This window comes from Maylandia zebra, linkage group LG10, assembly GCF_041146795.1.
Source record: "Maylandia zebra isolate NMK-2024a linkage group LG10, Mzebra_GT3a, whole genome shotgun sequence".
NCBI lineage: Eukaryota > Metazoa > Chordata > Actinopteri > Cichliformes > Cichlidae > Maylandia > Maylandia zebra.
The window spans coordinates 28,810,631-28,837,654 of NC_135176.1; the positions used below are offsets into that span (position 1 = coordinate 28,810,631).

General features: G+C 40.2%; 1 protein-coding gene across 2 annotated transcripts in view; it reads right to left on the reverse strand.

Annotated features, from left to right (window-relative positions):
• Positions 1 to 388: 388 nt before the first annotated feature.
• The window catches only part of tmem132e (transmembrane protein 132E), a 422,770-nt gene continuing 396,134 nt past the window's right edge, over positions 389 to 27,024 (reverse strand). For both annotated transcript variants that reach the window (XM_004551162.3, XM_004551161.3), the window contains exons 8-9: positions 14,180 to 14,374; positions 389 to 5,421 (exon numbers count right to left, since the gene is read on the reverse strand). In XM_004551162.3, the coding sequence (XP_004551219.3) occupies positions 4,351 to 5,421; positions 14,180 to 14,374 (1,266 nt within the window). In that variant the 3' untranslated portion in view covers positions 389 to 4,350. The remainder of the gene's footprint in view (positions 5,422 to 14,179; positions 14,375 to 27,024) is intronic.

The following is a 27,024-nucleotide window of genomic DNA, read 5'->3' on the forward strand; positions in this document are numbered from 1 at the left end:
ACAAAAACCGCAAAGAAAAGAGCAGTCGCTTTAAATTAACCTCGTCTTTTGTCTCCACATCCTTGCCCTTGAATGGATCTGTTACCCGTAAGATAAAAAGAGGTTTGAATTTTAAATCGGCATAAACAAATAATAACTTCCAAAAAAGTGCGTAACACCATTACTTTCACATGCTGTATAAATCAGGTCCCCCTGTGAGATATTAGGCACCCAATGAGCCAAAATCCTTCAAGGTCAGCGCGTCCCTTCATATATGAAGCTACTGAGGCTGAATTCTTGACATAACTCACGCTGACACGGAGCACACATCGTGCCAAAAACATGTAAGATGATGAAAAAATTCCCACTCGTGTTAACAATGGAAAGCAAAGTAAAGACGACACTGCCATTTGTGTATTGCATTTTCTTTAGTACTTTACATATAACGGGAAAATACAAGGGTTTGCTTTCAAGAGAATACAGGAAATTTAACAGTGCTCTGTACATTACAATATTATAGTCAGTGTGGTGGTTACTTGGCACAGCCAACCGAGCCGTGCACGTTGTGCACATTTCACCATGGGCGGGGGTGAGGGTGGGGATACAATTCAAAATCTTCATTTACATGTTATAAGCAGTCTAAGTTTCTATTAGCAGCTTGAAGAAGATACAAAATGAGCAATATCTACACTTTGCCAAAGCAGGAAGGGACTGGAGGATGTAAAAATCATAATAAAAATAATGTATTAAATACTGTGTGAGTACGTCAGCGAGGAGGGGAAGAAACGTGTGAAAACCGAAGCTGCTATTAGACACTTAATCTGTAAAGTCACCAGATCAGACTAACCAGGTTAACACTAATCACAAAAGAACCAGGCTTAGTTAGGAATTCTACATTCATCCTGAGAGACCGTCATTTGAAGTCAAAACTCAAACTGATTTTTCTCTCTAGTTCACAGGAAAACATGTCGATGTCGTAGCTGAAGGAGGTCGGGCTTGGACCGTCGTCTCGTTTGTAGCCGATAACACAGATTTAAAAATTATTAAAACCAGAATTGGTCATTATTCTTTTCAACCACATGGAACACAGAGAGGGCATGCAGCAAATCAAACCCTTAAAGTCCCAATCCAGGATTTATGTAGATCAGCTGTGGGTCTATATACAAGTAATATATGGAAAAGTACAGTTTAGTGATGAGAAATAATCTCACGCCCACTTTCAGACAAGAATTAAAGGGACAGTTCACCCTACACTAAACCTCTGGGTTGTAGTGATATTTAATCATGTCATTTTTTTGGGATTTTCCCAGTTTTATAGAAAAAAAAAAAAGCTCTCATCACATAGATCATGACCTGATTACACAAAGCGATCCACAAACCTTGTGGTGAGCACTTACATGTACAGCAGGAACTATTTTCTCTTCACCCAACTACACCCTCCAACCATAACACAGTGCAGGAGAAAGCATCAATCTACCCATGACACGATGCACACCCTAGTGACAGAGTGACATCATGTAAACAACATAAATAGCGTCAAGCCTTCATTTACAGCTGAGCTGCAATGTTAACAAGCTGCACGCTTCGTTTTTAGTGTTTGCAGACAGTAGAAAGAAAACAGTTTAAAGAAGAAATCGCTCCAAGCGAGGTTTGTAGAGGTTTTTTCAAGGAACTGGTTCAGGATTTCTGAAACAGACATTGCTGTTGAGGTTTTAACAACCTTGAGCGCCTCAAGACAAGAGCCATCTGGTTTCATTATATTCAAGAGAAGGAGAACAATGCTCCTGCTGATACCTCTATACCTGGAAATACCACATACCATATATTTTAAAATATGTCTTTGTATTTATTTTGCGGTGAACTGGCCCCTTGAAAGGATTAATCCAGCTGCTGGTAGGTAGTCACATTGAGTGTTGAAACATGTGGTTTTCCAATGGGAAATAAAGTAACAGCTTTTGTATTTGCTACGAGTGACCGTGTCTTCAGATTGTCAATCAGTGAAATTTTTAAAGTACAGATAAAGTATGTCTTTAATTCTATATTTTCATCTGAAGAAGCTGGTATTGCATAACAGCTGCCACAGTGAGAGGAATTCTGGATTGGGTCTTTACCCAGACCCTTTCCAGGGTCTTAAAGGCGGTAAAATGGCAACAAAATACATTTTGAGTGACAAATAGAGTCACAAAAAGAAGCATGTCACATTTGTTTGCTTATTTGCAGGATCCAAATTAGACAGTTAACACAAAAGAAAACTCCAAGCCCTTAGATGCACACTACAGAAGTTAAGCAGAGTTACATGGAAAGCCATTTTTCAAATCTGCTTGTCTCATTAGTCCTGAAAAGAACTTATTTTATGTGAGATCAGAGCTGGAATAACATCAACCTTTAAAGTCGTCTCTAGTTATTCTCTCTAAGTACTATAAAGCAGACAAGCTAACAGGGCAAGTGTAATTAAAAATACTATCAGCCCTGCTCCTGGTTACTATGCATCTTTCTGCCTGGCGACGTTTTCAGTCTTCAGATATTTTACGCTTAACTCTCCAGAGCTTTCATTTTTTCTGCTTGAGCTTACCTGAAAGCCACGTCAGTAAACATTTAAAAGACAGCAATTAACACTTCTGCACAACAACACTTAGGCTGTGTTGATTTCAACCGCTTTGATTTGTCAGTAAAGCCTGAGGTACATTTACATGATCTCACACCCGCACCCATATCATCCTCACAGCTGGAGTAACAGAAGCACATTTAGCATTTTCCCCGCAAAAGCTACTACGCTCTGGCACCGTTCATATTTGAAGTAAATTTGTGACCTCTACACACAAGTTCACCGGAATAGAGAATCGAAACAGGGCCCACATAAAGGTGTGTCTGAAAACAGTGTGACAGCATGAGATGGTCATGACTTAAATGATGGAAGAGAATCAATGATTTATTCCGTAACCTTCTTTAAGGATGGATGGCGTTTCCTGCAGAGTTTAGAGGATCTTGTGCTCAGTGAGAATGTTTCCATTAGAAGTTATTCTTTTTATTATTTTTCCAAAAGGCTGGAGGGCCAGCCAAACTTGGGGAAGGGAAGTAAATCATCAAAAGATTGGAATCTATTACAAGTCTGATGCATAGCAAATCACCTCGTTCAACAGTCAGATGTGATACCATTTAATAAAAATCTACAGTTCTGTTGTAACATTACCGAGGGGAACCTTCAGCCCACCACAAGACTATAAAATATTCAAGACTTCAACCAGCTTCCACTTGTATACCTTGGAGTAAGCAGCTTGTCGAATGTTCGAGCTGGAACTGGCTCCAGCTCGATGCAATATATACATATACTAGAGAGGAATGTCTGCATGTATGTAAGCCTGGCCTGGCCTGGCCTGGAATGGCATGGCATGCGTGTAATGCATGATAACATATTCAGTTTAGTTATGTGTATGAATGATTATATAATTACAATATAAACATTTACAAATTTGGAAAAAAAGTTGCTGATTGTGCCTCACGATCCCCTTCCATGCAAAGACTGTTAGAGATCCTCGCAATGCACAAGCTCTTTGTATTTATTCCTCATGCTGGAGAGCAGTCGTAGTATTTTACATAGTAGCTCTTACTACACTGGCTCTAGCCATTGTGAGAAAACAGGGTGTCCGCGCTGATATACGAGTGAACTGTGACCATTTTTTTTATTATAAGGCATTAAGATTTGTTCAGGACCATGAGGACTAGTAGTAGTAGGGCACTGCTTTTGACTACCTATGAAATGTAGAAAAATGTAAGGAATGAACATGAGTACAAATCATGAGTGTGCCGCACCAACAACAACTATGAAGAACGTTTTACCGTTAAAAGAACGCTTTTCCTACTTTGGCGAAAAACAAAAAAACAAAAGAAAAAATATGATTTTTTTTAAAACATAGCTTTCATGAGAGTCTTTGACAGTTATTTACTCATCAAAGGCCTCTTTGTTTGGAATAGGTACAGTACTGCAGAGTCCCACCGAGCCACGACCGGTACCATACACCTGTCCGTATCAGGCTTTCATTGAAATCAGATCCTGAAAATAAGAGAGCCGCAGCAGCTCTCTCGTCGCCCATGGCTCGGCTTCCCAGTGAAACAGGTTTGCAAAAGCCAAGATTTACAGATTTCTCTAGCAATCGAGATCCTCTGGTCAGGTCTTTGGCTTCCTCGCGTCCTCCTCTGTGTGAGCGTGTATGAGATTACAGCACTGTGCAAACTAAAAGAAACTAACCAAAACAACAGTTGACCTTTTAGTCTGTGAAAAAATTATCTTTCACTTAGGTGTAAAAGAGAAAAATAGAAAGGAACGTTCTTCTTAGAAAGCCGAGAGTGGGGCTCGACGCTGCACCTCGTATCTCAGGCTATTTCTTTTATTCTGCGCATGTAATCGTGCAGTTCCTCTGGGTCTTGAAAGCCCATATCCTGGCAAACCCACTGAATGTCCTCTTCATCTGCTATCGGGATGGAGTTATAGGGCAGCTCCTCTGTGGGAAGGGTGGTAAAAGTGGTGAACTTGACTCGCTTGCGCTTAGAGGTGGGTGAACTGGCATCCTCGCCGTTCTCCTTTGTAGAGCCCCCAGAGCTGCCGTCGCCCCTTCCGTGTACCTGGCTTTGAACGCTAGTCTGGGAACTGCCACTGCTGTGGTGGTCCCCGTGGCAACAAGTCTGTACGCCCTCCAGAGGGTTAGTGGGACTTTCCACTTGCTGTGGTGACAGATCACACTGGGCCCTCAGCGGCTGGCCGTTTCCCAGGAACACCCAGTGGTGGGAGTGATCCATGTTGGCCTGACCCTCAGGTGGGATCCGCTTATGGCGGTATTTAAGCACAAAGACAATGCAGTTGATGAGAAAGACTAAAATGGCCAGGCAGAAGACTCCCAGTAAAGCGTACATGCCAATCTCAAGGTCAGTCATGTTGCGAGGCGAATGCACAAAGTCTTCCTCCTCCTCTTCTTCACCCTCAGTCGGTTCCTCTTGGATACTCATAGTAGGTAAATTGGTGTAATCAATGGGAACACTGGCAGGCTGCTCGTTAGATGTCTCATAAATTCGTCCACTAATGTTCGGATCGACGATTGGACGCCTGGTGACGGGTGCCAGCTCAATCTCCCCCTCCGTGGTCGCCTCTTCCTCAGAGTCCTCCTCGGGGCCAAAGCGGACCTTGACATAAACTGCAGCAGATGCGATGACGCTTTTGCGTTTGGTCTTCTGGCAGGCCTCACAGATGGTCATCTCCACACGCACCATCTCGCCAGATCCTTCTCCTTCTGCCACCACCACAGGCCAGCGTTGCTGAGGCTCCTGGGTTACTGACACAACTTTGTCATCCAATGTGGAGGCATTGAGGTTGTAGTCTTTGGGATCAAAGTAAGTCAGAGTGGCGGCTGTGTTGTCACTAAAAAGCATCCAGACAGACAAGCTGGCCTCCTGTCAGAGAAAAACAGAGAAATGCATTTTAAATTTCTAGAAATTAACTTTTTCTTGTTTCAGTATCAAAATGTCACTTCTGAAAATGCATCAAATGCCCTGATCACAAAAAAAAAAATCTGAAATCAAGATTTTTTTTTTCCATTGAGAATGTAATTTGACTTGTGGTTCATGAGAAAAACAAAGAAAAGTTATTCTAATTATTTCAACGCGATGAATATGTCAGGAGAAAGTAAGTGAAGAACATAAAAAACTGCACCAAAATCAATAAACAAGCTGCACTTACTTTACATATTAAGAAACAGCTATGGTTATTCTTACACGTACTGTGTTTTTCCTTCTTTTGGGTAATATCTATACACACTAAGCAATGATGGATGCTTATATTAAATACACCCCAAGTTCAAATGTTGAGGTCAGTTTATGTCCCCACTTGTAGCCATTCGACAGATTTCAGACTGCTCTAAACACAAATTTTCAACTCCTGCATCTGTACGATGCAATAAAGAACAGTTATCCCTAATATGGTCATATTAGTCATCAACTGTCAGCACAGTACCCCACTCAGCCAATCAGAAGACAGCATCCTTAATGGGAGACGAGCTAAAACTGTGGAAGCACATTTCTGCCCAGCAGAGACAAGTCAAACTTTTATTATCTCAAAATGTCCCTCAAAATATAAATGTACTTATTTATATATTTAGCAGTGGAAACAAGCTTCTCTATATAACAGCTTGTTACAGGCAGTGGACGGATTGGGGAGCTGCACCAACACCCAGTGTGAAATAAACAAGGTTTATTTTGAAAATTAGAGTCCGACACAAAACAAAACGTTGGGAATGAACGTAATAGATCCACTGAAAAAACAAAGCAAAAAGATTTTTGTAAATCTCAAGCAGAAATAAATGTAAGATAATGATGATGCTATGTGTTAGTTTTACCAAATACAGAAAATCCATTTATTTTGTGTGAAGTACTTGCATTTGTTAAATACTATTATGAGTAATAGCAGGATGACCCTTTATTTATGGGTTAATAACAACGCTTATCAAGATGAGAGACGACTGATGGCCAAGGTGAAGCAAAGGTATAATTTTGATAAAACAATAACCCATTCTGTAGATGTTTATTCCTCACCAAAGAATATTTAAACAGTTCGGTTCCTGTTATTTCACGGCATTGATCGTGATTTGAATGCCTGTTCCCAACTGAGCCTTTGAAGTCCTGGACTTGCTCTAATTCCTAAATCTCCAGAGCATTTGTGAGCATCCGCAGTGCCCCTTGCTCAGTACAAGCCTCGACATGCACACAAAACGGCCTGCCTCTGATGTGCACACAAGCGAACCACTTGCGAGCACAGAGGAGGAAGGGGTGGCAGAGAAATGACTGTGTTGTCCTGAAGGCTACAACGCAGGTTCGTTTGGCAGCACAGACAGATGAGGCGCAAACAGCAGTGGTGTGCGCTGCAAATGATGAGTCCGTCTCTTTGTGTTTGCTTCTTGTGTTGGTTTTATTTTTGTATTTTCTATCACTCTTCACTGTCTGCTCTCCCCTATAGAGAAATTGGATAAAAAGCCCGGGTGCCACTGCCAACACGGCAGTTACCTGACAACATTCATCTGCTGCAGAATAAACCACAACATTGGTGTCCGTGTAATCAAGGATGCATCTGACAGTCCCTTTTGTTCACAGCTTGCCTAAACATCAGGAACCAACCATTAGGAAAAACTGACAGAGAGGGAAGATTTTGTTTGTAGGTGCAGAACAAATGCACAGAAGGAAAAAAGATGTTTTTGGTTCGAAAGAATGGAGGGAATCAAGTAGGGAAATATCAACCCTATGTTTGGTCCAAGCCTCTAACAGATTGGTTTAGGGTCCTTTAATGTGCTATTCGGGTGTCATTCTACCTGTCGACATTTTCATTAACATTATTCACCTTTAAAAATTCATCATGCAGTCCTAAGTGGCTCAGACATAAACATAAACTGTGTAAACTAATATTTGTGTAATATATGCCTCCTATTCTACTTTAGGAAACTCTAAGAACCAAAAGCAAAAGCAGTCTGACAGCAAAGTACACTATTGGGGTGATACTGTGGAGTCTTTAAGGTAAGATGGGGCCTGATTATTCAAGACAGGATTTTGAGACAAAATTTGAGACAGGATGTTGCTAATCCAAAGAGATATTGTGTAAATGAAAGTCCTACATATTTGTATCATTTCCTTTCTGAAGGACATATTATGGTAAAAAATGACTCTTCACATAGCTACTGGATGACACGATAATGCTATCAAGACAAAGTATTGGGCTAGACACCATCTTTATAAGATAGTCAAGTACAATAACCTAGCGGCCCCCAACCCGGACCTGGTCAACCCCCGGGGGGACCACTAGAGTTGAAGCTCCAGTGTGAAATTTATGGTTTTCAGGGTTTTTATCATTAACTCCATTTCCCTGGGTCTTTTCCCGCGTTGTAGTTGTGCGTCTTATTTTGAAAGAGATGCTTACACGTTACCATAGTGACCAGAGAGCATTAAGGGGCAGAGAGGAGGATGTTACTCTCAATTTTGTTGACTCATTTCAGGACAATGCTGCTAATAAAATTACACAATTACACAGTGAATTCGTGTTTATTATTATATTTACAAAATAACACAGTTTTTGTCTTGGTCGTATCATTTTATTTTGTTGTATTTATCCGCGACACCTTAAAGGCCGGTCCGTGAAAATATTGTCTGATATTAAACCGGTCCGTGGCGCAAAAAAGGTTGGGGACCGCTGCGATAACCTCAGTTTTGTCTGAATTTAGAAGCAGGAAATTAGAGGTCATCCAAGTCTTTATGTCTTTAAGACATGCCTGTAGTTTAACTAGCTTATTTGTATCATCTGGCTTCATGAATAAATAAAGCTGGGTATCACCTGCAATATGCAATGCAGTACTATTAGCGTTTTCTAATAGTATTGCCTAAGCGATGCAATTATAATGTAAAAAGTATTGGTCTCAGCACAGAATCCTGTGGAACTCCATGACTAACTTTGATGTTAGTCATGGAGATTTCCCATTTACATGAACAAACTAAAGTCTATTAGATACAAACAATTCAAACCGGTGCAGTTTATTTATTATTCATTTAAAACCAAAGTTATGTTCTAATCTCTGTAGTAAAATATTGTGGTCAACGCTGCACTGAGATCTAGCAAAACGATCATAGAGATGAGTCCACAGTCAGAGGTCATAAGAAGATCATTCATAACTTTCACTGGTGCCGTTTCTGTGCTGTGCTGCACTCTAAACCCTGACTGAAACTCCTCAAATAAACCATTCCTCTGCAGATGATCACCCAGCTGTTTTAGAATTACTTTTTTCATGAATTTCTGAGATGAAAGTAAGTGAGCAGCTTGCCATGTTTTATTTGAAAAAACACTCCACTGTCAAAAATTCATGTCCTCTGTTCAACCTCAGTTCTCCTTTGCATGGATGCCTTTGCCCTTGATTGTAACAGCTAGGAGAATAACTACACTCATCACTTTAGTGGAGAAAGAATTTTAACGGTGTTTCTGTGTTTTCTCAGAACTGACATGTGGGTATAGCAATAGTAAGCAAAACTCTTTCATCTGAACAACACGATATGAATTAAAGCTACCAATATGGATGATAGTAAAGTAACTTTCTCAAGTTTTTATTTTGTGGCATCTAGAAATATATATATATGGATGTAAACGCAACATGAACAGCTTGGATTATAAAATATGCATAAGCAGTGCAAATATTATTCCGTGACATTTGCATCAATTTAAGGTTGCAGAAGTGCGATGTGTACTTTTTCGCTACGCAGCAACAACAGCAACAGGAGTGGTTTACAAAGATCCCTTAAACGCTGAAGCCTTTCAGTTCAAAGAGGATTTAACTTTGTCATGTGGAACAGAATAATGCAAAGAGACCTTGATTGTCCAACTCGCTCCATACATAGTTTATGTGTTTCATTCATTTCTGGAGTAATAGAGGACATTTAGTAAGTTTTCCTGTGAAACGGAATCAAATGGCTTGAAATAGCTCCAGTAGTCCTCTGAGAGCTTTGCCGGCAGAGGAATTGGCTGCCTTTTATGGCCCGGCCTTGGAGAGCACTTAGGACAATACATTACAATAATTAAATTTCAAGGTGGCCAAGAAGCGGAAAGCAAGAAGAATTGGAATTTAATGCTCGCTTCTCTCTCACTGATGCCTGATGTGGTTGTCGTTGCGTTTTTAGCAACTTGCAGGCCAGAGAAAGGGCAAAGCGGGAAAACGAGTCAGACGCACACATACACACATTTCTCCCGAGGTGAAGCAGGGCTGCCAATTAATTCTTAGCTTAGAATTGCAGAGACTCTTGCTCCCGTGTGAAGAAACAGTGGCAAAGACTTTCCCCCTCTTACACAGGCATCTTCGTGCTTTTCACTTGAGCAATAAAACCCATTTTGGGAAATGTATTTGGACGTATCAGAAGTGTTTTGCCAGGCTTGGCTAATATGCAGTTTTGTAATATATAATGGGACCAAAGATAGGGCTGGGCCATATTATACCGTTCACGGTAATACCGGTATAATGTTAGGCAACGATAGGAAAATGAAATATCGCGATAGAATGGGAGTAAAACGCGCATGCGCAGTGCCTTTGTTTTCATACGCACATGGCCGATTGTTGAGTGAAACAGATGAACCAGAATTGGTTTGTAAAAATGGTGCAACTGGTTTGGTGTTTGTCCGTCAGATACACGACAAAGCACATTTTTTTGCAGAACATGCAAGCGGCCGTTGTTATTGTCGTATTTGTCGGACTAAGATGCTCTTAAATCTGGGAGTAATCTGGGTCCTAAACTCTGTATGCTTCAGGTCAAACAACACTGCAGCATCACTTAGAGTTAAAAACTGTCTAAATTCTTTCATCTTTAATAAAACGATCAGCATTGCTGCTTTACCAGGTGTAACTATAAAGTTTAACTTCCAGGCATCCATGAAAACAAAAGTTATTACATTTAACGGAGTTAGAAGTTAGCAGGAAGCTAGCGGAAGTTAGCTCGCTAGTTTCGCTAGTTACCTAAGCATGATATTGCATGTTCTGACTGAGAGATTTCTGAAAAAATTCAAACGTACAGCTCTGCTATCACTTCCAACATAAATGAAGACAGGAAACTAAACAGCAGTGACGTTTGTAGGGTTACTGAAGTTGGGCTAGCTGGTATATAATGATGTGCTACGTGATCGCTAGCGACACAGCTATGTTAGCATAACATAAACAGTGAAGCTGGAGGACGAACACTAACACTTTTCCACTTATAAAAGTTAACGTGAAGGTTCTTCATGGTTAGAGACAAATGCAATCGCATGGCAGGATGCTGTAAACGGACCAAACTTCAGTCAGGAGAACAACTGAGATAATCCATCCACAATACGAGGTTAGTTATTAATATACTGCAACAACATGGGAATAGAGCAGCTGCCAGAGAATTCAACATTAATGAATCAATGGTACAGAAGTGGAGGAAGCAAGAAGGATGAGTTTAATAAAGTTTGATTTATCTGACTGCTTTGTTTCGCTTAATGTGCCTTATAATCCCGTGCACCTTATGGTCCGAAAAATGCGTACTGCACCTCTTTTTAACTTCAGTGGATATTATACATGGTTATGCTCAGGATATGTCAGCCCATTTCTACTGGAAATGCCTTTTGGTTAAACTTTCAGCAAGGAATTTGCATTTGCACTGTTACATTTTTATAAAGCTTTAATGTACATAAAAACCAGCTTCTTGTTTAAGTGAAAATAAATGGAAGGTTGTCTTTTTGCGCTAGTAATGTTGTGGAGTTGTATTTTGTCTCGCATCAATTATATCGTCGGTTATATCGTTGTCGCAAATTTTCAAATATATATTGTGATAAATATTTTTGGCCATATCGCCCTGCTCTAACCAAAGATACTTATTAGTTCTCTGCAGCTGCCCTCACATGGTGCCCTTGCTAACAATGCTGGGTTCAGTTTAAAAAATCTAGCATAGAAATGGTTTTGTTGTCTATGTTGCGTGTTAAACCTGCATCAAACTGGCGACATTTTGTTCAAAAATCAAACTAGTACCTCCTGACTGATGTCCACTCATTGGACATTTTATAAAGTGCACCTCAGTTGTACTGGATTAGACTCCTGTTTTTTAAATTCTTCATGGTGTAGATGATCCACATTGACATGATAGCACCACACAGTTGCTGTAGTTGTTTGCTGCACATCCATGATGTGACTCTCCTATTCCACCATATCCCGAAGATGCTTGACTGACAGCGTTTGATTGAGATCTGGTGACTGTGGAGGCTATTTGTATGGAAGCTCGTTTCTGCCATAAAAAAAAAAAAAAAAAAAAAAAAAAAATTATTATCCATAACTCAATATTTTGAGTTATTTTCTCAAAGTTTTGACTTATTAACTCAAAATTTTGAGAAAAATTTCGAGTTAGCGCTGCCAATCAGTAATCTACGTGAATTACGTCATTTCCTTGTTACCCGGAAGCTGAAGTCCTCAGCTACAAATGCTATAGCTAAGCTACCAGTATTACGGCCAGTCATGAATGCACAAATTGCTGAGTATTTTCAGCGTGGCTTCACAACTGATGAAATCCTTTTGTTATTAGCTGAATCACATGGCGTTACTATCGCCAATTTGTTGCGATCCAGTTTTGAGTGCGCGTTCCTCTGCGCCATATCCTTCTGGGTAACAAGAAAATGACGTCATTCACGTAGATTACTAATTGGCAGAGCTAACTCAAAATTTTGAGTCACTGTTCTCAAAATTTCGAGTTAATAAGTCGAAATTTCGAGAAAATAACTTGAAAGTTCAAGTTATGGATACTTTTTTTTGGGGGCGGAAGCAGGCTTCCATATGTTTGAATACAGTGAATTCACTGAAATGTCCAAGAAATTAGTTTGAGATGATGTGAACTTTGTGACATGGCTGGTGACAGCCATCAGAAGACAGACAGATTGTGGTCATAAAGACATGAACATGGTCGGCAACAATATTTAGAAAGGCTGTGCTGTTTAAAAGATGCTATATTGGCACTAAAGGGTCCAAAGTGTGGCAAGAAAATATGCCTGAGAGCATTATGCCAACATCACCAGCCTGAACTGTTGATACAAGGCAGAACAGATCCATGGTTTCGTGTTGCCTATGCCAAATTCTGACCCTGCCATCTGAAAGTCGCAGATGGCAGGGTCTGAAAGTTGAGTTTTATCAGACCAGGAAATGCTTTTCTAATCGTCTGTTGTCCAATTTTGTTGAGTCTTGTGAATCGTAGCCTCAGTTTCCTGCTCTTAGCTGACAGGAGTGGCACCTGCTGTAGTTTTCTGCTGCTGTACCCCGGCTTCAAGGTTCAAAGCGTTGTGCATTCAGAGATGCTCTTTAGAATACCTCGGTTGTAACTACCAGCTATTTAAATTACTGTTGCATTCCTATCAGCTTGAAGCAGTCTCGCTATTCTCCTCTGAGCTTTGGTGAAAATGAAAGTATTGTCACCCAGAGAACTGCTGTTCACTGAATATTTTCTCTTTTTTAGACCATTCTCTGCAAACACCAGAGACGGTTGGGTGGAAAATCCCAACAGATAAACAGCCCTTAAATCACCTTTCTTCCCTTTTCTGATGCTCGGTTTGAACTTCAGCAGGTTATGTTGTGCATGTCTTCATGTCTAAATGCAGTAAGTTGATGATATTTACAAGTAAACTTAATATCACCAGACTGGATACATAAATAAGGAAAATGGTAAGAGCTAGGTGTTAGTCAGTAGCACATAATCCAGGCTCCTACTGAGCTACTGAATTAAGCTGTTGGTAATGGGAATACTCAAATGGTTTTGGTATTATATTCAGACCTTAAATAAGAGTGTGTACTATCTTGTTTTTTCCGATGAGTTAATATGTACCTAAAATACAGATTTTAAAATTGAGCACAGTCCTGTTGCCATGCCAGTTTAATTGGACTGCATGTGGACATGCTGACTTGTGTGTTGGTATTTTGTTTGTTTTTGTAAGCTCTGAATTAGAAATGATCCAGGAAAATTGCGTATACCACAAGACCAACAACACCAAACATCTGCAGCGAGGGTCATTTTTCAGCCAGCCTCCAATTAGGATGAATTTTTCAGTGAAATGGAAAAGACTTGGCATTGTTTACTTCAGCATCATTGTGGCATTTCTTCTTTTTTTTGTGGGGGATTTTTTATTTTTTTTTAAATCACAGCTTAAAGTTGTTATAGGATTTGGGGATTTGTAGATAACTGTTAATTAGTGTTACATAACATACAAAAGAAGGTAGAAGAATTTCACTCGGCAGGAGTGAAACACCTTTTTAGATTAGCTTCTAATAAATTAACCACAATAAACCAGCAGTAAAGCAAAACTCTAACAACCCTAGAAATGCACTTGAGAAGTAGAGTTCGGTGACTCAAATTAGTAGAGGTGACACCGAGCACACCTTTCTCTCAAAGCAGCGTAAGTCTCAGACACAACTGCAGACCTTGATACAATTTAAAGAAGTGAAACCTCTGTAAAGCCGTAGAACTAGATGAAGAGTTGAAGTAAAGTTGGGAATTTTACTGTGAACTCTAGGAATTCCTTCCCCTTTGAGAATCTGCCGTTTTTGGCTCATCTGAGGTTGCGGCTTGATTTTAAACCTAACAGTAAAGCAGTTTAAAAATGCACAATGACTCTGCACTGTGTGATAACTCGTGTCTGTACCTGTTTGGGAGCAGCGAGTGTCTGGATTCCTGTTGCCTTGGCCACCATGGTGTGGCTGTTGCCGGGGCTGGGCTGCAGTGACAGGGTCAGGCCTGAAATGGCGTGAACACGCAGCTCTGTGATGGAAACCTTGTCATCTGTGACCGAGAATGCCGCCTCTCCTAATACTGCATCCACTGCCAGAGGAGACTCCACCTGCAGAGAAAAAGATGTGCTTTTATTGCATCCCCACATGACACAGGGACATCGTTTAAGTCCAGAATAGACAACAGCTTTATTGTCTCTCTGAAGCTCATAAAGCCCATGACAAGCCACTTTTGGATTAAAGTGCTTTGTGCTGTTGTTTGTTCCAGTGCATCTACTTTCTTCTGTGTCAATGCCTCGCTGTCTATCACAGTGAGAAAACAAACCTAAAAAAAAGGCACACTCGAGACAGAATCTATCATCAACCAGACACAAGGTACAATTCGAAGACGCAACCGCACGCTATCAAAGTCACTGTTAGCAGAAAACACTTCTGCCCATCTAAGTGTCATCAAATGAAATGCCAAAACCATTTAAAGATTCTGTCCTGCCTCTGCGGGTAATCCTGTGCTTTTGACGGTGCCTCTGCACCCAGTAGTTTAAGCACTTTTAAAATATCATCATTTCACTTTGCAATTGCAACCAGAGGTCACGAGGGACGGGAACAAAGTAAAGAGCCATTCAGTGAAGCAGTGGCCTTGTCCTTAGAGTCAGACGGGGAAATCTTTTCCTCTCAAGCATTTTATAACTCCAGCCAGAGTCAAAAGGCATGTGAAGCTAGACCTGAGATGAGTTTGGTGCTCTGACGAGCTTTTCCAATCACCATCAAGTGCAACCTTGAAACAGCAAGTCAGCTATGCCCATCGATACAAATGTCATGCTGCTAAAACAAAAGTCAAAGCTCAAAGTTTGGCTCATTTGTAGGTTAAAGTGAGACACACATTAAAAAATGTGTTACCACGCAACACTTTTTGGTTGTTGTTCTTTTTTAATGTGCAAAATTGTACCTTTCTTGCTAAAACCTGTCATTATTTTCCATTTTTATAACAGGATTATTTCATATTCAAATAAAATGCAAAAAAAAAAAAAAAAAAAAAGAATATTTTTACAGAATTCACTGATTTATTAGGTGATAAAAGAACAATGACTGTAATTTGCTAACAGAACAAAGCAATAACTTTAAGACTTCATATTTAGATAAATGCCTATTTTTTTTTAACATTTATAAACATATAATCCCAGAAAGCTTCTAATAGAAAGACACTCTTGTTCGTAATCACAGGTAATCAGCTGGGGATATTTCAGGGTGATATCGCTTAATTAAAAATGCTGCCCTGTAGTGCACGACATTAATCTGGATTCAAATAAATCCATCAAATTATTATTATTTGATATAAATAAAATGGCTCTTCACTGTTTGGTCGCCTTTGGCTCACATCGAAGTGCTGCATAATTTGGAGCAATAATTTGTTATGTAATTTGTCATATGAAGGCTTGAGCCAAGTCATCAGTGGAAGCAGATACATCTGCAGGTGTCTGGTTTTATTAATTTGGGTTCGATTCTTTATGAGTTCTGTTGAGCTTAAAAGGAAAACTCCCATAATAGAAGCAAATTAAAAAGGTATTTATTAGCTGTTCCAAACTATTATTGCTATGTATTATCTTAAATAAACGCTATTCACATTCCCCAACTTCATGTTATCACCTCCAATGACACCTTCACTTTTATTTTCTTAGTCAGGGCACTGTTACAACGTAGCAGGCCGGGCTAATTAGATGTGATGTCAAACTTTGCGTCGCCTTAATACAGTAATGATACAGTGTTCTTTGCTAATGTCCTTTTAACCTACGGAGGTTAATGGCTGGCATCAGTTACATGCTGCTCCGAGAGCTGCTCTGCGTTTGAATGTGCTTCCCATACACACACAGTTTTCCCTCTATGGCGCATTCATATCACAGTAAAGTATTATAAAGTTACTAAAGTACTGTTGAATATTTTATAAAGAAACGAAAGTAATCTTTCATACCGGTAAATGCATACGGGCTAAAAATACGAGGGGGGGAAAAATCTTCTACGCAGCTATTAAATTCTGTAGTCAAATTCCACTTCCATATCCATATCCATATTGTTCGCCTGTGATGGATTAATGCGCCAGAAAAGAGAGTTATGGTTTGCTGGGCACCCAGAAACATGCACACATGCAGCCACAAATACACCAATGTGCAGAACCCTAAGGCGTGATAGTAGATGGATGAATTAAAAGAAAAGAAGAAGAAAAAACTTTTTTTTCTGGAGGAAAACTCAGTTGCATGATGGATCACTCTCTTTTTGGGAACAACAACAAAAACATTTGCATTTAGCTCGACTTGTCAAACTTTTCATTTCCACTTTTCATTTCTTCTTCCTTCGGTTTAAGAGGAGAGTAAATACAGGTGAAGGCCTGAAGTTGTTTGATGAATGCCGACAGAGCTGAAGGATGCGTCCTGAGCGAAAAGAAGTCACTTTCTGCGTAAAAACATGTCTAATCATAAATCCTGCTGAGGTCAGACAGAGTGCGACTCTGCCAGGGAAATCTGTTTACTTACAATTGATTTTCTGCTATTTCACGTTCCAGTCAGCTGTGGCTGATATTTTCAATGGCCAATTATAGTGACTAAAAAGAAACGCTAACACTGCTTAAAATCAATATTGGCAACTATGCTCCCAAAAACCCCCCACAATTCAAATAGATCACACTGTACATCGATTGTTTAAAATAAAGAATTGTAATGGCAAAAAAGGTAATCTCGTTCACGGTTATGATCCATGCTGGAAATGTATATTATGTAGCCATTTATTCCTCAGCTGTCATTTACTCAGCTTAAGAAAAATAAATCACTTGGAGCTATAAATCAGCTGCTGAAGCTTGGTATGAAGACTTGAACCTCCCACGGTTTAAGCTATTTTTGTTGCTTTATCTGGCACACATACACCCTGACAATAATCTCATAAACCCCTTTTTCTGCATTCTATACTGCCTACAGATTCTTTACCATCAATCTAATTGAGCTATCAAATCTTTTAACTTTTCAACTAAATCAGAAACACAGGAATATATATGAAATATGAAATAATAAAGGGAAAAAACCCACACTCAAACAGACAGGATCATAATTTTGCACATAAGTCACAATAAACAAAACAAAAAGTGAAATAAGATAAAATAAAATAAACGAAACCCCAAAGAATAAATATGAGCACAGAAAGAGCTGATTCATCGTTTTTCTTATGAGCATGTTTAAACTGTGGACATCTGCTCATGACTAGACTACTAGCACTTGTTCTTATGTATGATTACTGTCACAGTGCCCGCTGAGAATTCTTGCATATGTGATAATGAGATTTATGGAGCAGGCTCTTTGACTGGGGGCCAGAGAGGCACTGGTGAGAGCTGATTTATTGGTATAGTTAGTAACAGTGATCTACTCGAGGATGCATATCTAAGACACTGTCTATGGCACGATTACTCCTTTTTACTGTACATGAATCCTCCATTCTCCATCATTGCATTATGACACCGGTGCATAATCACCAGGAGGTAATGTACAGATCACAGATTTTTGGAAAATAAATAAATATGTCGGAGTGGATGGGAAAGACGGGGATTTCTGAAGCCCTTGAGCCAAACTTGGACTTGTGGATGGATGTTTTTCCGAAGGTAATGAGGATCCCATATATATCATTTATAGTCAACTTCGGACTGCAGGAACTTCTCCGTAGTTCTAGTAGCTGTGGGAGGTAGAATATTCCCTTTTCCTGCACTGCAGGGGCTTGGTACCATTATAACTCATTTATTAGGATATTTTTTTTAACCTTCTATTATAGAGCAGGCATTCTACCCCGAACCAAGACAATGAGAACTTTTGATTGGCTCAGATGTATTCAATTCAGTCTCATTTATATAAGTTTGTAAGTGAAAAGCTAAACGATCAGCTAAATGACATCCTATGAGGAAGCTCTAGGTGATAGCTGTAAGGAAGATCTCCCTTTTGACAGGAAGAGACCTCTATCAGACACAGGCTAACTTTGGGGTGCAGGTGGTTGAAGGTTTAGGGGAAAGAGAAGGGAAAAGAAGAGCACAGAGACCACAAAACAACAAACAGGACAAAACACAAGCTGCATGAGAGTTAACGTTAATCTCGGGAAGTTAATAACATGCAGAAAGAAAGAAAAGAAAAGAAAAAGCATCAGGTGTGGAAAGAGCGGGGTAAAGAAGTGCTCAGTGCATCATCTTAAGTCCCCAAGCAACCTGAGCCTACAGCAGCATAGCAAAGGCTTACGGGTCATCCTGATCCAGCCCTGACTATACTTTTAAACCTTTAGTAGAGTGGGTATAGGAAGCCTTGTAGCTGGAGAATTGAAGGCTCAACCTCTATTGTACTTTTAGAAAGTCTAGGAGCCACAAATAAGCCTGCGCTTCCACAGCCAGATGACGGCAACACCTGCAAATAACGTCCAGGCGTGTTCATCACTACATAACGAGCGACACACACGCCGTTCTTCTCGTTTCATTAGATTGTTTATATTCTTTGTCAAGTATTGTGTGTCAAAAACTTTCCCCATCTAGGGAAATTAGTTCAAGCTATAAAGGATGTGGTGGGTGGCAGACGCACGTTACTCACAGTATGTGTTTCTATATAAAAAATAAATAAAAGTATATTTAAGTTTAAGTAGGTTTACAGTCTTACCGCTGATCAAAAACATCATAAACCCAGAGATTTTAGTTCTCCAGCATCAAATACGCCCTGATTTGTATTCTGTTGACGTCTGTTGTGTTCAGTTACGGCACACGGAGAGGATTCTGCTCTTAACTTTATTATGTGCAAAAATGAAACGCACTTGTTGTTTGAGAGCGGTTTAGTCAACAACATCTAAGTGTTTGTATTTAGTTATGAATAAATTTTTATCGTCTGAAGCTGAAAATAGCTCAATTGCAGGAGAGGATGGTTTTTGGTACACAAGTTAATTGAATCTGTCAGCTTTAAATCTATAAATAATTGGCATAAACACGAGCAGCAGATTCTTCCGTCTAGTCTTTTAAAAAATTATATTGCCAGAATCCCAAGTGTCCCAGGAAAAAGACGTCTGTAATGTGTCTCAAAATAATTATCCAGAATGTCAAATGAGAAAAACTGAGGACTTCTCTAGTCAGGTTTATTATTTATTCCAGGGACAATGATGCAATCTGGTGATTTCAAAATAATGAGGGTGAGAACAGCTGAGAACTTTTGGTACTTCTGGAGGAAAATGAAGCTTCTGCTTTTGACACATTAAAAATGAAAACCCAGGAGAAAGATTTGTCCCTGGCTGTTAGCCGTTTCTGATGTTTGTCATGTATTCCTGAGTGCATTTGCTTATCAAGTGCAGCAAACTGTCTCTCGTTCTCGTTCAGATTGGCTCATTTTCCTTTACCGCAGTTACTGATTTCCCATGTTTCCAACGCTGGCTGTGGAAAAGCCCCACAGAAGGCTCTGCTACATGTTACATTCGATGTGTGTGTAAACACAGAAAGAGCGCTGCTGATTGTGAAAACAAGGAGGGAAAAAAAGCTTGTTTACTGGTAGTGAAGTTCACTAGTTTGGTTTGTTGTCGTGATGACATTTTCTAATTATCACCAGAAGCACATCGAGGAGGCATGAATAGAAATCATGATCCCCCGCCAATCAACAGCTGAACGAGGGAACATGTAACACATTTTATTTTTTATGTATCAAATTTTATACAGAGTAGCAAAAAAGTCTTTACCCATTTGACATACTGGTAACATTTACATGTTTCAGATCATCAGATTTTAATATTAGACAAACGTAACCCGAGTTAATAGAAAATGCAGTTTTTAAAATGCTAATTTCATTTCTTAAGGAAAACAAGCTATTTAATATAAGAAAGTAACTGCCCTCTACACCTAATAACTGGTTGTGCCAACCTTGGCAGCAAGAACAGCAATGAAACATTTAAACTGCAATCACTCGTCTCTGCAGAATTTCTTTAATTCAGCCACATTGGAGGGTTTTGAAGAATGAACAGCCTGTTTGAGGTCACGCCAACACTTTTCAATCTGATTTAAGTCCAGACTTTGACTACGCTACTCTAAAACCTTCATTTTGTTTTGGTGAAACATTCAGAGCTGGACTTGTTTGTGTGTTTCGGATCATTGTCCTGCTCCATAATTCAAGTAAGCTTGAGCTTCAGGATATGAACTGATGGCTGGAAATTCTCATTCAGGATCTTTTGATAGAAAGCAGAATTCATGGTAATTAAGCCAAAAATCAGAATCAGTGTTTATTCTTCCAAAAAGTTCAGCTTTTGTCTTGTCAGTCTTTTTGGACAAATGTCAGTCAAGCCTTTCTATTTGTTCACCTGGAAACTCTTCCATGGATGCCAGAACCTTGATCGAGGAAAGATAGGATGTTTCAAAAAATTTGGTCAACCACAATTAATTCATAATTCAACGAAACGGGTAATTACCTGCCAGGAGGTTTGGATAGCTTTCTTTCTTCTTTGTTTCTCCCCCCCCCCTTTTTTTTTTTTTACCTTATATGATGAAATCATCACTCCAAACTGTGGTTTTTCTTTCCTTGGATTATCTTTGACTAATATTAACATTTGTTCTACAGTTTAAAACATGTAAAGAAATCGGGAAGGGAGGAAATGCTTTTTCATGACCCTGTACATGTAGTTCTTGGTGACCATTGAAATAAACATTCATTTTTGCCATTCATTAACACTACAGTGAGACTATAGAACACAGTTTCAGGCCGACCGCCTATAAAATGACTGCGAGGGTGTGCAGCGAACTTGTGAGCTGGTCTTTGAAAAGGTTGCTTTGAAGACAGGAACCAGGTGTGGGAACACTGCACAATGCAACTTTGGTGCATCACGACAGCAATAAAATGGCAGTGAGATAGACTTTGTCTGCTATCAGTTTAAGGACTGACTAAGGTCGACTTACATGCAATCTGTTTGTGATCACAAATCTGTGACCATCTGCATACACTGAAAACTCACCTTAATTACTTACGGTGCTGTTGCGGCCCTATTTTTACTCCAGCATAAGCGAGCCATTGAAGGCTTAAAATAACTGCCTGATTTGTGGCAAGGACTTGGCAGCACTAAACTAAAAAAAAAAAAAAAAGCCAAAAATTGCAGCCTAAAAGGCACAGCAGTAACAACTTTAACCGTAATTTATTCAGTTGTTTTAACCTGATGATAGGATTAAAGGAAGAGTTGGGACTATGTTTACTGGTTTTAAAATTTTCCATAACTCAAGCGTGAGTTCCTGACTCCAGACTAAGATAACAGAACAACCAACCTCCCCTAAACCCAAGGCTAAAAATATTTCCGATCTCCCAGTGATTTGTCAGAACACATTTGGCAGAATATGAACTGGATTCAGTGTGGCGATAACCTGAGTCGCTAGTGTAGCTCAGGGGTGGGTAAGATCTTTTTTTTTCCCTTCAGAAGGTCATACTGACTTAAAGTAAGTGAAGGGAACACAGTGGACCAGTGAATTGAAACATGACTCACACTGAGCTGAGCTGTGCTAAACTGGCAAACAATTTGCTTTACAATAGACAATCCGCAAGTCCTGAAGGCCTTCGATGATAACTTTGTTTAAAAATGTCAACTTTTTATGATCTGTAACAGGTTATAGTTGATGCGCCCCAAGACGTTAAACACCCTGTGTTGGAATCTTTTTAAATAGCGCTGTAGACCCACTGAGGTTGCTCGTGCACATATAAACTCAATATACACATAACTGTAAAGCTCCTTTTCCACCCCTCTCTGTAATAGTCGTGACTTTAAGCACCCACCATCAAGCCAAGGCAGGCAGCAATCATTTTAAATACTCTACATATGGTATGTCCTTGCCATTGTGATCAATTCTTTATATGCTTCCACAACAGAGTGAATATTTTATCCACAATTTGCATCTCCTGCCGTGGTTCATATAAAATCTAACCGATCAGGAACAAAAAAAAGAGCCTGAGAAACTGCAGAAAATGCCAATCCTTTTCACCTCGAGAATACTTTCTCCCTTGCTGACAGTGGGCGATAATTATTGTATGAAAAGCCAGAACCTCCCACCAGAAAGTAAACAGAGCTATTTTGACTATATTTAACAAGCAGGGACAAGCATTGATTCATAGCTGCGCCGAGAAATGAATGATGATGTCTTTCATCTGCGTTTTTCTCTGCCATAGAGGACAGGTCAGCTGTGGTTATGCAGCTCATTCTGGCCCAGCTCCCAGCTGGATTTGTCATCGGTGCTGCAGGCAGGGGAAGTGAAGCAGGAAAGCAGTCACACTTTACATGTTCTTAAACTGGAAGCTGCTCTGTTGATCTGCGAGGCTTTACACTGTTTCGCTGATGCTTAGAGCAAACAGAAGATCAATGGTGAGCCCAAGCAGCAAAATGACGCTGACCAAAAAAAGCCCCCCCATACTAGTGCATATTACTTGCATCCCACCATCTTGTCCTTAATACACCTCTGCACTTTTCTCCTCAAATCGTGTGCTCAATAAATCATACTTTGGGATGTAGGATGCTACATAATATCCAGTGGGATATTTATTCATGCTAGGTGTAGTTTTTATGGGTATCCCAGTGTCAGCTGCAGCACAGACACATCTGAAAACAAGTCACCTTTCAGGCAATAAAGCATCCTCCCACCCCTCCAGAAAACTACACATCAGTCTGGAGAGAAAAGGGACCTTGAGAAAGGATTATCAATAGACTTTTTTTTTGTGAAGTGAAAGCTAAATCCTGTTTCATCAAAGGTTTCGATGCAGGGATCTGCAAGGCAATTTAAACCTCCTGGACTTTCATTATCCTTTATTACCCCAGAAGAAACCCTCGCTGGCTGAAAGTCAGAGTTGCACTGTAGAAGTACGTCTGAATCATGCAGGCTGAGCTGCAGTAGGAGCATGCCGCTACCACTAATTGAGACACTATATGCACACAGTATGCATAAAAATAATTTCTGAGACTAGTGGGGAATCTTATCAAACAGAATGTGACATTATACTATGAACCCCGCATACTGAAAGCGCTTTACATTTTCTAAAAGTCAAACAGCTTTTCTTTTTTTTTTCTCTCTTGCTGCCACTTGGGACCTCCAAAGAGTGAGGATGTAGTTTTATCTTTGTTTTTATAGAATATACAGAGAGCTCCAACCAGCTGGAAATTTACTGGTACTGTAAATAGAAAAAGTGAAAAAAAAAAGTAGTATTATTTATTATTTTTCTGCAGCAAATAGATTTTCTATTTTGGAGAAGTAAACACTGCATAATTAATACACTTCAGCACATTCACAGTTCACCTCGAACCCAGTTGTTGTACCTAGCTGTTGTAGAACACATGCGAGGCGGCGATGGTTAAAAACATCACATAACTCGAATCACGAAAACTTCTGATGCGATTTAATATTCAGAGCGCGCAATAAGCTGAAGCCAGGTTTTTAGTTTTTGTGGACTCGCACGACAGGTCAATTTAGTCTGGCTGCACTCTGACTTCTCCCAGCTCTCGCCTTCATCTCGCAGACATGATGGGCATTTTTCATTATGCCTTTCATCGGGGTAATTAACACCGACGAGCGGCGAGATGTTTTTCCCTCTTTATGCTTGTTTGCACAAAACATAAAGCGTTTCTCTTCCAAGAGGATGAACTGATGAAATACAAATGTAATACCTCTTGAAGCGCTGTGGAAAAAAGTTAAACACGACCTCTCTGCTTGCAACTTTCACTGTCATGTAAACTTTCGGGCAATTACACAGCTTCCCACACTCTCAGTAAGTGGGTACAACAGCTGCGGAATAAACCTCTGCTCCTCCTCGTCCTCCTCCTGCGAGGCAAGGGTTCCCTCGGCGGCTACAGAGCTTCGCAGCAGAGCGGTCTGCCCAGTGTCCCTGATAGTCACACAAGTAAAATTACCTTCTCGGGGGGCATCTTCAATTTTATTGGACGGATTAAAGCACACAGATAAGAGATGGGAGGGGGAAATGACACATGACAAATGTCCTAAGTCACAAGACGTTGCTCTTGTGCATCTCACGTCTCGGGATTGATGCTGGGACTAATAATACATTTCCGTATAATCACGCCCTCGTGTATGCATTTTCAGCAACGGGTTTGTAAGCAGGTTTGCTTTCATGTGATACGGGTGCCGATATTCCTGCATATTTCAGCAGTTCTTGAACCGTCGAACACTTTAATGCATGTTTGATCCTTTCCCCTGTGGTTCTCCGCTAAATTATTTACATCCGTCTACTTTTCACTAAAGATGTGATTGCATTTGAAGACTGTGATAAACACAGAAAGATGAATTAATTGTATAGATCTGTGCAACTCCAGCTGGATTCTTTGACAATGAATGCCACCATTTGCCCAGCAAATCCATTTAATTTGTCTGTGAAACTTTTCACATTGTTAAGGTGCGCTAATATTTATATATTTTAAATACTGATTAAAATTCCTGTAGATTAGACTCAATTTTATTTCTAGTTTGCCGTCTGTCGCCGGGTGATTGCGTGTTTGCACATATTAAATGAATAATGCGGATCTGAGGACGAACGCTGAATACTGTCCAAGTCTGGCTTTTGACTTTAGGAAGCAGCTATTGTTCAGTAATCCTCTGGATTAAACCCCCTCCCCAACGGCTCCCAACAGGTTTAGCGGATATTCATTGAAAGTCATCGTTTTGATTGTTGATCTCGGAACGTAAAGATAACATTTACACAAAAAACAGCATCTGTTACATTTATGGTTGAACCTCTTGAAGGGCAGGGTTTTTTTCCCTTTTCCCTGTCCTAGCAGAGACCTGTCAGATGTAACACAGAAGGGCTTAATTCATGCAATAATCAGCAACTGCCAGCACAAAAAGCCTGAAATCAAATGACTGTCTGAAATACTGCACTAAATGGTGAAGAGCTGTTTCCTCTCTTTATTCCTATTCATGAGCTGGTGAACAATTTGAATCAGCCTCATAAGGCTCAAAGATAATTTGAGCCTCTGACAGACTGAAAAATTCAGCAAGAGGACCATTGTTGAGATATATGCAGTTCATTTTCAGAAAGTCTTCTTAGTAAAACATGCTCTGATCTCTAAACTTCTTTGTAGTTTCAGTTTTGTAAGCCGTCGGTCTGTCTTACTGAACAGCTGGTGCCCAGACATCTAATCTCTGTTTCCTCCAAGTTGCTTTAACGTTGCACTTTTCCATTAAGTTGCCTTCCACTTTGCAGTTGTTCATTAACACCTACGGGGACTGAGCTGCAGGGGCAGAAGGCGGACTCTCGAAGCAGCTGGAGTTTTAATTTTGTCTGAGTGCTTACTGATCATTTGACTTAATAATAATATTGATGAAGAGCTAACGTCCCGCTTGGAGCTTAAACTTACAGCAAAGTAAATGGGGAATAACGTCCACCCTGGTGATGTCAGAGGAGCGGCTCTAAATGTCTAAACCGGTCTTTTCCATTAGTCTTGTTGGCTTTGAAATGGTTGCTTGGAAAACAGGGACCAGGTTGCCTTTAAATCAACTTTGGTGCATCAATATGGCGAGAAAATGGAATCCGTTTGCTACTACTTCGTGAGTAAATGGGGTCAAGTCAGAATTGACTGTGATAAATCGCAGAAAATCGCTAATTTCTTGTCATCTACATGCACAGAAATGATCAGTGCTCATTGTTTATAAGGCGCAGACCTTTTAACTGTTCCTGGATCAGATCTGTGCTTGCATTCCTATTCTGCCCGCTGATCTGAGGTCAATTAAAACTGTGCCGACATTCAAAAAGATTCATAAAATCCTCCACAAACAGTGACGTCGTCACTACAGGACGGCAGTTTAACTGCAAAATGATATAGACCAGGGTTAGGCAACTCCAGGCCTCGAGTGCCGGTGTCCTGCAGGTTTTAGATGTGTCCTTCATCCAACACAGCTGATTCAAATTACGAAAGGTCCACCTCAACATGTCTTTAACTTCTTCAGAGGCCTGGTAATGACCTAATCATGTGATTCAGCTGTGTTGTCTCACGGTGAGGACACTTGCACTCGAGGCCTGGAGTTACCCACCCCTGATATAGACATTGGGCAACCTTGCTTTTATATGAGAATATAACCAGATGGGTCAAGATCTCGATTGCAGAGCAATGTGTTGCTCATCAAACCGACTCAGACTAACTTCAACATGCTGGCATTCTGTCTACATGTATAAATTAAACAGCAAACATGCATTAGTCTAAGGAGCTTGGGAAAAAAAGCGTCTAGATTTCTTTACGTTCCGAGATGCTTCTTCAGTTCTAAGAGCAATGGGTGGGGTGTCCCAGATTTTTTAAGTCCTGTGGGAGTGTCCCAAAGAGGGCCGTGGTCCTCTTACTGTTCTTCTGCCTAATCACACGTGCCAAGGTGCGAAAATGGGTGTGGGTCACAATTAAGTAAACCTAGCCCCACGCTATCATGTGATTTACTAAGCCTGCATTAGAACACTATTGTTCGGTGGCTAGTTGCCTCCCACCAGTTGGCAACCACTGTGAAGTGGTTACCTTCTAGTTGGAAGAAGGTTGCTGTCCTATTTTTATTTGCTAGTGTGACAGAACCCTGGGAAAACAATGCCTTGATTTGTCTCCATGATTCCTGGATGAATGATCACGGAATCTGGTGCCGACATGGCGGTGCCACTGTTTTTTTTCCAGCGGCGACACAAATCTGACTTCTTAAAAATGTGTTAGAAATACCTGCAAACAGCATTTCCATTGGTGTCAGTAGTATTTAGTGTATACTGATGAT